Source organism: Schistocerca serialis, chromosome 6 (genome assembly GCF_023864345.2).
Source record: "Schistocerca serialis cubense isolate TAMUIC-IGC-003099 chromosome 6, iqSchSeri2.2, whole genome shotgun sequence".
Lineage (NCBI taxonomy): Eukaryota > Metazoa > Arthropoda > Insecta > Orthoptera > Acrididae > Schistocerca > Schistocerca serialis.
In genome coordinates, this window is record NC_064643.1 from 605024360 (window position 1) to 605037382 (window position 13023).

General features: G+C 37.6%; 1 protein-coding gene across 1 annotated transcript in view; it reads right to left on the bottom strand.

Moving 5' to 3' along the window:
• Window positions 1–13023, bottom strand: part of LOC126483604 (tubulin beta chain-like) — an 85966-nt gene that overhangs the window by 34479 nt on the left and 38464 nt on the right. The window contains exon 4 of the mRNA XM_050106639.1: window positions 11418–11617. Coding sequence (XP_049962596.1) covers window positions 11418–11617 — 200 coding nt within the window. The remainder of the gene's footprint in view (window positions 1–11417; window positions 11618–13023) is intronic.

Consider the following 13023-nt stretch of genomic DNA (forward strand, 5'->3'; position numbering starts at 1 on the left):
TGGGAGGGGTGAGGGGCAACTTTTAAATCTTAAATGGAAACACCCATTTTTTATTGCAGATTCAGATTCTCCATAAAAAAAGTAATCAAGTTTTGTCTGAAACATTTCTTAAACCATTGGCAGATGACACTGAAATCAAGAAAAAGTAAAATTGGGGAAGAACTCTGATTTATTTAGAATTATCTGAGAAAGATGCATCAGATCGATAAACAATGTGCACCAGATCTTTCGTTATGCCAAATTAAGCTATTTTTGTATAGAATGTACTGTATCCTACTTTTACCATTACCCAGGAACAACGACATGGATGTAGTAGAATGATGTTCCTGTGGGATGCTTCATTAGTGAGTCCCCTTGCCTCTCACATGCTGGGGAGCTTCATTAGTGAGTCCCCTTGCCCCTCACGTGCTGGGGTGCTTCATTAGTGAGAGTCCCCTTGCCCCTCACATGTTGGGGTGCTTCATTAGTGTGAGTCCCCTTGCCCCTCACATGTTGTGGTGCTTCATTAGTGTGAGTCCCCTTGTCTCTCACAATTTGGGGTGCTTAATTAATGAAATTAGCCATGAAGAAATTGTTCAAAAGTATCCCCATTTGCTTCAATGCATAAAGTCAATTGTCTGTGAAAGTTGTCCACAGTTTTGAGCAGCACATCCCGTGGTATGGCTGCACACGCTCTTTGAATGTGTTGCTCCATATTGTTTCAGATTGTGGGCTGTCTGTCATAAACAATATTTTTTAAATAACTCCACAAGAAAAATCAGGAGATGTTAGGGGTCTGGTGATCGTGGAGGCCACTGAATTGGTCCGCCGCGTCCTATCCACCAACCAGGGTACCGTAAATTTAAAATGTTCCGCACGTTTTTAGCATAATGGGGAGCCGCTCCATCCTGCTGGAACCACCTTCATTGCCTAGTTTCTAAATAAATCTCTTCCATTACCTCCAGCAAAGAGAAGTTGTAAATAATTGGTCAAAAAAATATGGTCATATCAAGCAACTGTTTAAAATTCCACACCAGACCATTAACGACCATTTGTGTTGATTGGCAGTGGCTCTGTGCCAGTGTGAATTGACAACGACCAATAATGAAGATCATGACGATTTAACTCGCCATTGTTTTTGAATGTGGCTTCATCGGTGAACATAATGTATCTAAAAAAATCATTGTCACCTCTTATCATTTCCAAGGCCCAATGGCAGAAATGCACACGTATTTGCATATCTTTCGGAGTTAATGCCTGTGTCAGTGCGATATGATACGCATGACATTTATATGCCTTCGAAATCCTCAAAACAGTTAATTTCGGTATTCCAGTTTCTCTCTGAATCACACAACTACTCATTTTGGGATCCAGTTGAACACAGACAAGAACAGTAAGGGTACGAGCATCATTTTCATTGTATTCGTAATGACAAGGTGGATGGTGCATGTATCCATTTTGAGCTGGTTGAGTGCAATTTCAAATAATGTTTTTGCTTGGATGTCGTCTGTTTGGGAAACAATCTGCATACAATTGCACAGCTGCAGCGTAATTGTTATGGCATTCACCTAAAATTAACATCATATCAACAGTCTCTGTAGGAGGATAGTGAGCCACCTTTCGCTAAAGAATAATTTACTTTTGTCAGTTGATGTTTATGGTTCACAATCTGAAAGTAAAGTGATATCTGATCGCATTGCACCGACCTTTATACTGAGCCATAGTTCACAGTTTGGCCACAGTAGCGCCACAGTCAGGTCAGTAATGCAATTGTGAAGAGTTCCCTAATGAGATTTTAATACCATTCCAGCCTCCCTCTATCAAAAACTGTGGCAGGTAGGATACATTTTGTAAAAAAAAATAGCTTAATTTGGTGTAATGAAAGAATTGGTGCACATTTTGTATCAATTTGATGTGTTCTTCTCGGATCATTCTAAATAAATTGGAGTGCTTTCTCGATTTCAGCGCCATCTGTCAATGGTATAAAAAATGTTTCAGACAAAACTTGATTACTTTCTATGGAGAATCCGAAACTGCAATAAAAAAAAAAAAGGGGGTTTCCATTTACGATTTAAAAGCTGCTCCCGACCACACCCAAGGGAGCAGGGGCTGAGGGGTCACGTGTAGTATCATTTGATGTCCCCTGTTGAGCTTACAAACTTGTCTTACCCACTATTTTTACCCGATGTATAGTTTTCGAGATAATCTCATCCAACACTTCAGAAGGACACCCTGTATATGAGAAGGCCAATTCCAACAGTGACTCTTTTGATATTATACTCATAGGATACTACATTTTTTCGTTTTGTCGAGTGGAAAATATTACATTTCTGAGCACTTAAACCAAGTTGCCAATCTCTGCACCACTTTTCAATCTTATCAAGATCTGACTCAATACTTATGTAGCTTCTTTCAGATAGTGCTTCATTATCCCTGTCAGATTCTATGCTGAATTTGCTGCTGAGTTAGCCCCTCTTCTAATTATAATCTATTGTAGATGGCTTGAACAAAAACTGTGCCCAGTTCTTGGCAAAAATCAAGACAGTCAAGTAGACGTTGTATTTCTGATTTCCGAAAATCATTTGACTCAGTACCACACATATGCTTATTGTCAAAAGTACGATTCTATGGTGTATCAAGTGAAATTTGTGACTAGACTAAGAAACATTTGGTTGGTTGGATGTGGCATGTTATCTTGAATGGACAGTCATTGTCAGATATAGAAGTAACTTTGGGTGTGCCCCATGGAAGTGTGTTGGGACCCTTGCTGTTCATGTTGTCATGTAGACAATATTAATAGTAAAATTAGGCTTTTTGCGGATGATGCAGTTATCTGTAATGAAAGAAGTACTATCTGAAAGACACTGCATAAATATTCAACCAGATATTGATAAGATTTAAAAGTTGTGCAGAGATTGGCAACTTGGTTTAAGTGTTCAGAAATGTAATATTTTCTACTCACAAAACAGAAAAATTTAGTACCCTGTAACTACAATATCGAAGAGTCACTGTTGGAATTGTCCTTCTCATATAGACACGTGGATGTAACACTTTGTGGGGATGTGAAATGGAATGATCACATAGGTTCCATTGTGGATAAAGCACGTGGCAGACTTTGGTTATTGGTAGAATACTAGGGAAGAGCAATCAATCTATGAAGGAGATTGCTTAAAAATCACTCGTGCAACTGGTTCTATACGTTTGCTCAAGTGCGTGGTACTCATGACGGATAGTACCAACAGAGGATATTAAACGTATAGAGAAGGGCAACACGAGTGGTCACAGGTTTAATTCATGAGAGAGTGTCACAGAGATACTGAAGGAACTGAACTGGGAGACCCTTGAAGATAGAGGTAAACATCCTGAGAAGCCTATTAACAAAATTTCAAGAACTGGCTTTGAATGATTACTCTAAGAATGTGCTACAACCCCCTATGTATTGCTCACATAGGGCTTGTGAAGATAAGATTAGAATAACTGCTGCACGCACAGAGGCACTGAAACAATCATTTTAACAATGTCAGCTGTGTCTCAACATCATTGACACTAATACTTACTTCATTCATCTTTTCAGTGGGATGAGGATTAAATTGGGGCAATTCTCCTGTGTTTTCCTTTGTAACAGAACATTTGGAAACAGAGTTAAGCATTTCAGCTTTTGCTTTGCTACCCTCAATTTCAGTACCTGTTTTATTCAACAAGGACTAAACATTAACTTTGGTGCCACTAACAGTCTTTACATATGACCAGAATTTCTTTGGTGTCTCTGAAAGATCACTTGACAATATTCTGCTATGGTAGCCATTGAAGGCCTCATGCATTTCTCTCTTGACAGTCAAATGCATTTCATTCGGCATATCTCTACCTATAGCCCTACATTTCGTTTTACACGTATTATGCAGTAATCTGTTTCTCTAGATTACAACCACTGCTCTCAAAGTGGCCGGGTTCTGCAGGCCACACGCTACATGAATGGGTCCCTCAGGAATTGATTCGATTGACAGGCAATGTAGAAACATTCCAGCTGTTCTTGTTTGGTGTCCAGCTACATCTGCAGGGTTGGCATGGTATACTGGCCAGTTGATCAGTACCACCACATCCACATTATTTTACAGGCTAGTGGCGCTCTGCACTTGGCAGGGAGGGGGGGGGGGGAGGGGGCTCTAGAGCTACTGTCTTAAGTCTCTACTTTGCTACTTTGTAGTTGGCATATGCAAATGTGTTTATTTTGGTGTCAAGTACTGAGGTTAATATAGTGGTATAATTTCATTCAGTAATCCGTGAGTGTCATTTGTATATCCATTTGCGAAAATGGTTTATTCCACATACCTGTTGGGAGTTTCAAATGGTTTCGCTTCATTTTCTAGGAACAAAATGCCTCACTATTGAAAATGTCAATGAAACTCTTACGGACATCTGGTCAAAGAGTAAACCAAGAACTATACAAGCTTGTGAGTGAAATTTATGCAGCTGTGGAAATTTTATCAGATTGTGAAAATTATTTAATTATTATACTTCCAAAGAAAGGAAGAATGGATAGATATATGGATATGAAAATTATTTTACAAACAGTCTTGCAATGCCTGCATCAAAAAAATTCAGAAGAGTATTTTATCAAAGAATTGGAGGCAAAAATTGAAAGTAGATTAGAGGATAATTAGTTAACTTTAGAATAGGCAGCGCACCTGAGAATCAGTTTTACCAATGTGATAAATAATAGAGGGCAGATTTAATATAAATGTTTTCCATGTTTAGACTGTGTGCTGTCAACTACAGAGACAAAAGAACATTGCACATTATTTATTCGAAGCAGAGTGTAGTGTTCTAAGGTTGATATGTGGAGTGCTCAATATGAAACTTGAGCAATTTTGCTTTCTTGTAAGCAGAACGGATAAAGTAAGATGGAACAAAGGCAAAGACTGCAGAAGACAAAAGAAGCAGCAGAAGACAAAAAGAAACAACTTCTAACACCAAGAAATGTAAACCTTGAGACCAGGAAAAGATGAATGGGAAGCTACGTTTGGAAAATAACACTATTTGGGTGTTCAATGTAGACAATGAGGAAGACAGAAATTGAACAATTGGAAGCCCTAGTAATGTGATGTTACAGGATACCGTTCATAATATATAGACTGATTGAGTAGGATTGTTAACTGAGTAATGAATGAAGAATCCTGTGATATGACAACTAGACAGAATGAATCGAAAAGAGAGAATGGTGGGAGCATACATTAAGAGATGGATTGTTGCTGAAAAATGAATTTGAGGGGATTGTGAAAGTGAAATAATCACAGGGAAGGTCTGTATATGAATAAATGAGACAGATAACTGATGGTACTGAATGCAGTAGTTCTGATAATATGATTTTACACTGGTAGGTGACACAAATAGTGAAATACATGAAAGTCAAACTGACATTAAAAAAAAAAAATACAGGAGGAAAAATGGAAGACAGCATCACATCTGTTGAAACATCAATGGGTATAGAACAAATATTAAATTTACTTTTTTGCTTGCAAAAATATTCAAGCTTCAGAGAGGGGTCAGTCTTCTTCTTGTTATAATCTGAGTAGCCAATTAGCTGCCTTTATTCTTATATAAGCATTACTTTTATTTTCATATTTGTAAAAGATGCATTCTAAAGTCCAGTAATTCAACTGGTACCTAAATCACAATGTATTACAAAAATTAGTGAAGGCATACATGAAGAAAATCTGAGATGCATCATGTAGCATCTAACACACCAAGCTGAACCCAGTTTCACTCTGTTGCTGTGTCAAAGCGAAATGCAAATGTAAAACAATGTGGAGTCATGCACATTGATAAATTTGTATCTTTGGTTACAGCATTAATGACTAGGATCACTCATACCATACAACCATTTCATTGTTATATTATCTAAATGCAATAATGGCAGCACATGGCAACATGGGCAGTATATGTGTAGAGTATGGTAAGATGAAAGATGAAGAAACCAAACTTCCGCAAAAAAGGTGATCTTGGCTTTTCCTAAAACAATTATTTTTTTATAATGTAAGTCAACTTGATTAGGTAGTAAAGAAATCACAAACTTCACATCAATGGTATGTTCAGAAGAATGTATTATTGTGCTACGTATCAAGAATTGTAGCCTCTTTTTATATATATGCAATGAATCGTAATGAATAAAGCAGTGTTATTATTATTGTGAGCAGGTTAATTAGGTAATAGAGTCGTTCATGCTTTTTTTGTGGTACAATAAACTCAGTTATTAATATCAATTGTGTAATTTCAAAACATTCATTACCTTTGTTTAATATTGGAGCAACAGGGTGATTTAGTGCAATAAGATGATATATGTTTCACTGCCAGACACAGATGGAAGAAATGCTGGTGATGCACTATTACCCTCTATTAACAACCGTCCTTATAATTACCCACAACCAAGGTTGGTGTAAGCTAATTTCAGGTCAGTATAAAAAACTAAAATGGTGGTGTCACAGTATGTCTTGACGTTAGAAAAAGTGGCATAAAAATATTAAAAAATCTAAACCCCCAGGTGTTCACAGAAAGATGATTACCCCAGCAAAAGCCTTCTTACAAAATTTCAGGAGACCAGTTTCAGTGAAAAATGAGGAAAATGTACTGCAGCTACCATACATACATCATCCAGAGAGATCATCAAGTTAAAATTGGATTTATAATATTTTCCTGAGAATTACACTGAAGAGCTAAATAAACTGGTACACCTGCCTTATACCATGTAGGGCACCCACAAACATGCAGAAGTGTGCAACATGATGTTGCATGGACTCGACTAATGTGTGAAGCAATGCTAGAGGGAAATGACTCCATGAATCCTGCAGGGCTGTCCATAAATCTGTAAGGGTATGAGGGGTGGAGACCTCTTCTCAACAGCATGTTGCAAGGTATCCCATATATGCTCAATAATGTTCATGTCTGGTAAGTTTAGTGTCCAACCAAAGTGTTTAAACTAAGAAGAGTGTTCCTGGAGCCACTCTGTAGCAATACTGGACATGTGGGGTGTCGCATTGTACTGCTGAAATTGCCCAAGTCCATCGGAATGCACAATGAGCATGAGTGGATGCAGGTGATCAGACAGGATGCTTATGTATGTGTCACCTGTCAGAGTCATATCTAGACGCATCAGGGGTCTCATATCACTCCAACTCCACACGCCCCACACCCTTACAGAACCTGCACCTGCTTGAACAGTCCCCCCTGCTGACATGCAGGGTCCATGGATTCATGAGGTTGTCTCCAAACACGTACATGTCTGTCTGCTGAACACAATTTGAAGCAAGACTCATCCGATCAGGCAACATGTTTTCAATCAGCAGCAAGCCAATGTCAGTGTTGACGGGCCCAGGTGATATATACTGTGTCGTGCAGTCATCAAGGGTACATGAAGGGGCCTGGCTCTGAAAGCCCATATCGATGACATTTCATTGAATTGTTCACATGCTGACACTTGCTGATAGCTCAGCACTGAAATCTGCAGCAATTTGTGAAGAGTTGCACTTCTGTCACATTGAATGATTCTCTTCCGTCATCATTGGCCCCATTCTTGCAGGATCTTTTTCCAGCTGCAGCCATGTCAGAGATTTGATGTTTTACTGGATTCCTGGTATTCATGGTACACTTGTGAAATGGTCATACAGGAAAATCCCCAATTAATTGCTACCTCGGAGACGCTGTGTCCCATTACTTGTGCGCTGACTATAACACCATGTTCAAATTCACTTAAATCTTGATAACCTGTCGTTGTAGCAGCAGTAAACAATCTTCCAACTGTGCCAGACACTTTCCATCTTACTTAGGTGTTGCTGACCACAGTGCCATTTTCTGTCTGTTAACATATCTCTGTATTTGAACATGCATGCCTATACCAGTTTCTTTGGTGCTTCAGTATATATAAGCAGTCATGCTTCCCTTGTTTAGCTGTGAATGGAACAAAAAAAAAAAAACATGTACAGAAAAGTATTTCAGTTACTGACTGATTTCAGAATATACAGCACTGAGCTGAAGAGTGAAGCCAGGTGTTAGGTAAAAGCTGAATGATGTTATCATGTACAATATAACATGTACAGGGCTACATTTCTCAATACTAATGCCATCATTCTATAGCAATAATCAATGTTTGGAGTTCATTCACTTGTCTTGGCTATTATTCCACATAGGCCACCCCAAGATTTCTTCATAGAAAGGTAGGTGGTCATCCCAAAGATAACATTGAAAGGTAGGTGTTCATCCTTTAGATAACATTGGAGTTTTTCTATGTCATTGATTGTATTAGACTTAACTGGTTCCTTTCCTGATAGACAAGCTAGTTTCTCTATCACTGTCAATTTATCACCTTGGAGGCCCATACAGGGTGACTGATCATTGTAGAAGCGGTAATACAACATTTTTTGTGTCATCAGACTGTGAAAAAGTGTTAATAGAAAATGTCACCTACACTTGTCTTGAAGTACTTCGAGTTTCTTCAGAAGTTCTAGTCTTTGCGTGGTGCATTGCCACCATGACTTGATGTCTGGCATTTCAGTAGCAGCAACCTCTCTAACAAGAAATTTATCTTTTTCAAAATTATAAGAACCACCACGGTGACATCATATAAAGTAAGCAATCTGTTGTGTTTCCTTAATTTCCTTTTTACAATGTCCTGTCACAAGGTAAAAAGCTGTATTCTTTCACTAGATATTAATGTAGAAATTTATTGACTTTCCCAGAATTGGTTAGGTAAAACAGAAATCTGCTGAGAATATGACTGAGAAGAAACGAAGTTCAGTGTATTCGCATGGTATACTCTTGGCAACACTCACTGTATTACAAATAATTGGTAAGCACTATTGGCACCCTAAAATGCAATATATGTTTAACAGCATGCATAACAAAGTTAATGTACAGCAGTCAAAACAACTGCAGCATATTGTTTCCTAGTGAACACTAATGTTAATGCTACCTAGGAGTGTGAGTAGAAAATGCTAAATAATATGCGACAGCATCAGTGCTGCTTTCTAAGCTTTATTTATAAAGGGACATGAGTAACAACTCAAGCCTCTTTACTTTTAAAACGGGATGAGTCATCAACTGATGCCTGTATAAAAATAATATTGTTCTCCATAATCCTAAAGGATGCACACTAACTGACACACAGAGACCTCTTTAATGTCAGTTTGTGCAGTTACAAATGTAGTATCCGAAGCAATACTAAGCTCAAAATCACCAAATCATGGACTAAAGCTCTTTTAAAAATATTCAATTCATTTATACACACAATGGAAAATCCAGGCTCAAATAACAATATCATGAACTGACTAGAGTGCTACTCACCATATAGAAGAGAAGTAAGTCATGGACAGGCACAACAAAGAGACTGCTATACATTTAAGCTTTGTGCCAGAAGGTCTTCTTCTAAAGTAGGAAACAGACATTCAAACAAGCGCAATTTACACACACATGACCAGTGTCTCTGACTACAGAGGTCAGGACTCGGTGGCCAGGGACAGTGGTGTGCTTTTGTGAATATGTTTGTGTTTTCTACTTTAGAACAGGGCCTTTTGGCCAAAAGCTTAAATGTATAGCAGTCTTTCTGTTGTGCCTGCCTGCAACTCAATGTCTCCTGTATATGGTAAGCAGCAATCTGTCCCTTTCATAATATTATCTAATCATTTGTTCTTCACATGTAGTGATATTTTCAGTATTATGAAAAGGAAAGTTGCTACTCACCATGTAGCAGAGATGCTGAGTCGCAGATAGGCACAACTAATATTGTTACATTCCATCCTGGATTTTCCATTGTAGTGATATTTTCTTTATCTGTAATTGGCTCATAAGTGTTCTGGCATTATCAAACCATCAGAGTGTAGCTGTGGATCTTCCCCAAAGAATACAGGTCTTTTCATGAGTATCTGTGAACTTGTGGAATTCTCACATCTGAGAACTACTGGAGAGTCAGCATTTCGTTGGCTGTGATTCTTCCAGCATTACATTGCATATCGGTTGCTGATAGTATACTCAAAACTTTTTTCACAGCATGAGTGTACCCACAAACCAAGTCAGTGGGCATTCATGTTATTTTTCTTTTAGGGGTAGAGGAAATGAAGCACAATTTTTTATAAAATAAAACTTGAAACTATTTAAGAACTCTTTCATAATCACAAAATGAACAACTGCTACCACTTTATAATAGAAATGTACTACCTAAAACATATTTAACTGAGAGAGTACTATAGTTTCTCTGCACCAAAATGACAACAGTCTGTCCAACATCCACAATCCTCAAGTTTATCCTGATACGTTAAGTGAGACACGCTAGATGCTATCCAGTTTTCTTTTCGCTTTGTCTGCAAATAAAATCTTAAACATGGCTTGCAACTTCAGCAATCGTGTGACAGTGAAGTTCAGGAGGATGAAAAAATCAGCCAACCAGTTGCAAATAAACCTTTATTGGAGTTCTTGACATTGGACCTTATTACATTAGATGCTGATTAAGTCCATTGAATAAAGACAAACAGCTCTTGTCATATTCGACAACCATCTTAAGAACACAAATAACTATAAACCGTGAATAAGACTGCAACACTATTGTATTATATGTGTGCAGATGGAAGTATAGGGGCCACTAAGTCATGGGTTGTGATTATGTGTCCTCAAGATGAATGACAAATATGACATGACCCATTTGGGTTTATTCAGAATACTTAATCAGCAACTGATGAACAAGGTCCATTATATCTTCTGAAGCAGACAATATTAAAATTGTTGAAACCTAGATCAAGCATTCCAATAAACTCTTATTTACAGCTTATTGGCTGAGTTTTTCAACCTCTCCAAATGAGCTTATTTTATTTTGTGACATTTGAAGAATCTTACAAAAGTAATTGCAGGTGAAGAACAGTGTCAATGGGAAATACTAAACTGCATGTGAATTGACAGGGATGGGACCAGCTGGTCAGTCACAGCAGGTGTATTAAATTATGCTTATCTGCAGTGTGGTGCTCAGTCCTGTCCTACAAGGGTTTCTGTAGATGTCTCAGGTTCATCCTTAGGGTCTGAGCAGATGGTGTTCGGGGAAGGAGCATCAGATGCTCCTCTGAATGCCCGGAGCTTTGGCAATTTGTGCCATTTATGCATTACTTAGGATGATGGGCAAGCCAACATCCTGTGTATCAGTATATGATTGTTTCCAATCCAGTGGCAGATCCAAATCTGCAAGTTCATTCTTTTTGTGCTTGGGTCCTGTGAAGAGGTGAGGTAACCTGCCAGTGCTGGTTGTAACTGAATCCCTTAAGTTGGCCACAACAGTATTTATTATGGTTGTATTTCAGGTATAATCGAAAAAAATTAGTTCACAAAAAAGCAGTACTGTTAGACCTTGTGATGTACATCCTCAGAGGCTGTTCCAGTATATAGGTTAACATTTTATAAATACATACCTCAAGCATGTAGTAACACCAGACATTGCAGCAGATACTAAATGGTTTAAATCTCCATATGTTGGCGTTGTCAGTTTTAATGTACGGAAACAGATGTCGTAGAGGGCTTCATTATCTATACAGTATGTCTCGTCTGAATTCTCGACCAGCTGGTGAACTGAGAGAGTAGCATTGTAAGGTTCCACAACCGTGTCAGACACCTGCAGAGCAATAACAATGAACCTCATTAGTTGTAACAATGAATGACACTTGGACTCCTGTAAGGTACAAGTAGTAGTAGTAGTATAGTAGTAGCTTATTCATCCATAGATCTCTTTTTACAAGGATATAGGACATGTCAAAGTGTTTACAAGATTACACCAATTTAAAATAAGCTAATTTGTATATACATACATTTACAGTCTTCTAGCTGGACACACTCACACTCATTAGATTTACTCCTGGTATACAATACTTTTTTTTTACAAATAACTTATTAAATAATGTAATGCCACACTGTTCACTCATATCTCACTATCAGTCTCTGCACACACTATACACACATCATTTTGTAACACTTCACTGAAGTGTTCAAATGTTTTAGAATGTAAAATAAATAACAAAAATTTACTGTCTTGGAACTATTATTGCAATATAATTATGCTGAGCAGGTCAGCAAAGCGGTTTACTATTATTCATGAAGAGAGGTTAAATTTTCGGTCCACCATTTTAAAATAATTTTTTAGCATATAAGTGGCTGCGCTAGAATGACGACATGCTTCACACAAAAACAGTCACAGATGTTTCCTCTTCCATTGTTGTCCAAGTCTCAAATACTGTCCGTTTTGAATAGACAATAAACTCAACTTTTACATAGACACTCAGGAAGTCAACATAATGCATGGTGGATGGTACTTTAACACTATTAGTCCACTTCCAAATGAATACATGATTAACACACGATCAGCATACTCCCTATCTCTCTGGCGTGCTTCTCGCTGAGATTTGATTTGATTTGATTTTGTGTTCCATAGGTCCAACTGTGTTAGGTTCACAAGGACGTGGAATGACTCAGTTTTATACAAATATGTGATAATCTTATAGCACATATAGACATTTGAGTACATAATTATATAAAAATTTATACAGTAAATTCTTTGAGCAGCAATACAGAAAAAAGACAATACATATTTTCTTAGAATCATTAAAGCACTATGGGAAAAGAGATAGAGTACACACAGATACAGAGCTCAAGTTAAATAACATTCTTAGTGGCATTATGTCAACATGTATTATATAATATTAAAATTTTACAGTTTATTAATTCATCTAGACTGTACAAAGCTTTTTCTAGCAGAAATATTTTTAGTGCTTTCTTAAACTTACGCTTGCTATGAATCTCTGTCTTTATATCAGGAGGAACAGCAATGAAGAGTTCTGTTCCAGTGTAGTGGACACCATTTTGCGCCAAGCTCAAATTTCTATGCTCGCTGTATATGTCATTCTTCCTCCTTGTGTTATGCTCATGATAATTACTGTTTGGTTGAAATATCTCTATATTTTTACACACAAAACACATGAGAGGAAAAATATATTGGCATGTAGTTGTGTATATTTTAAGTCTTCG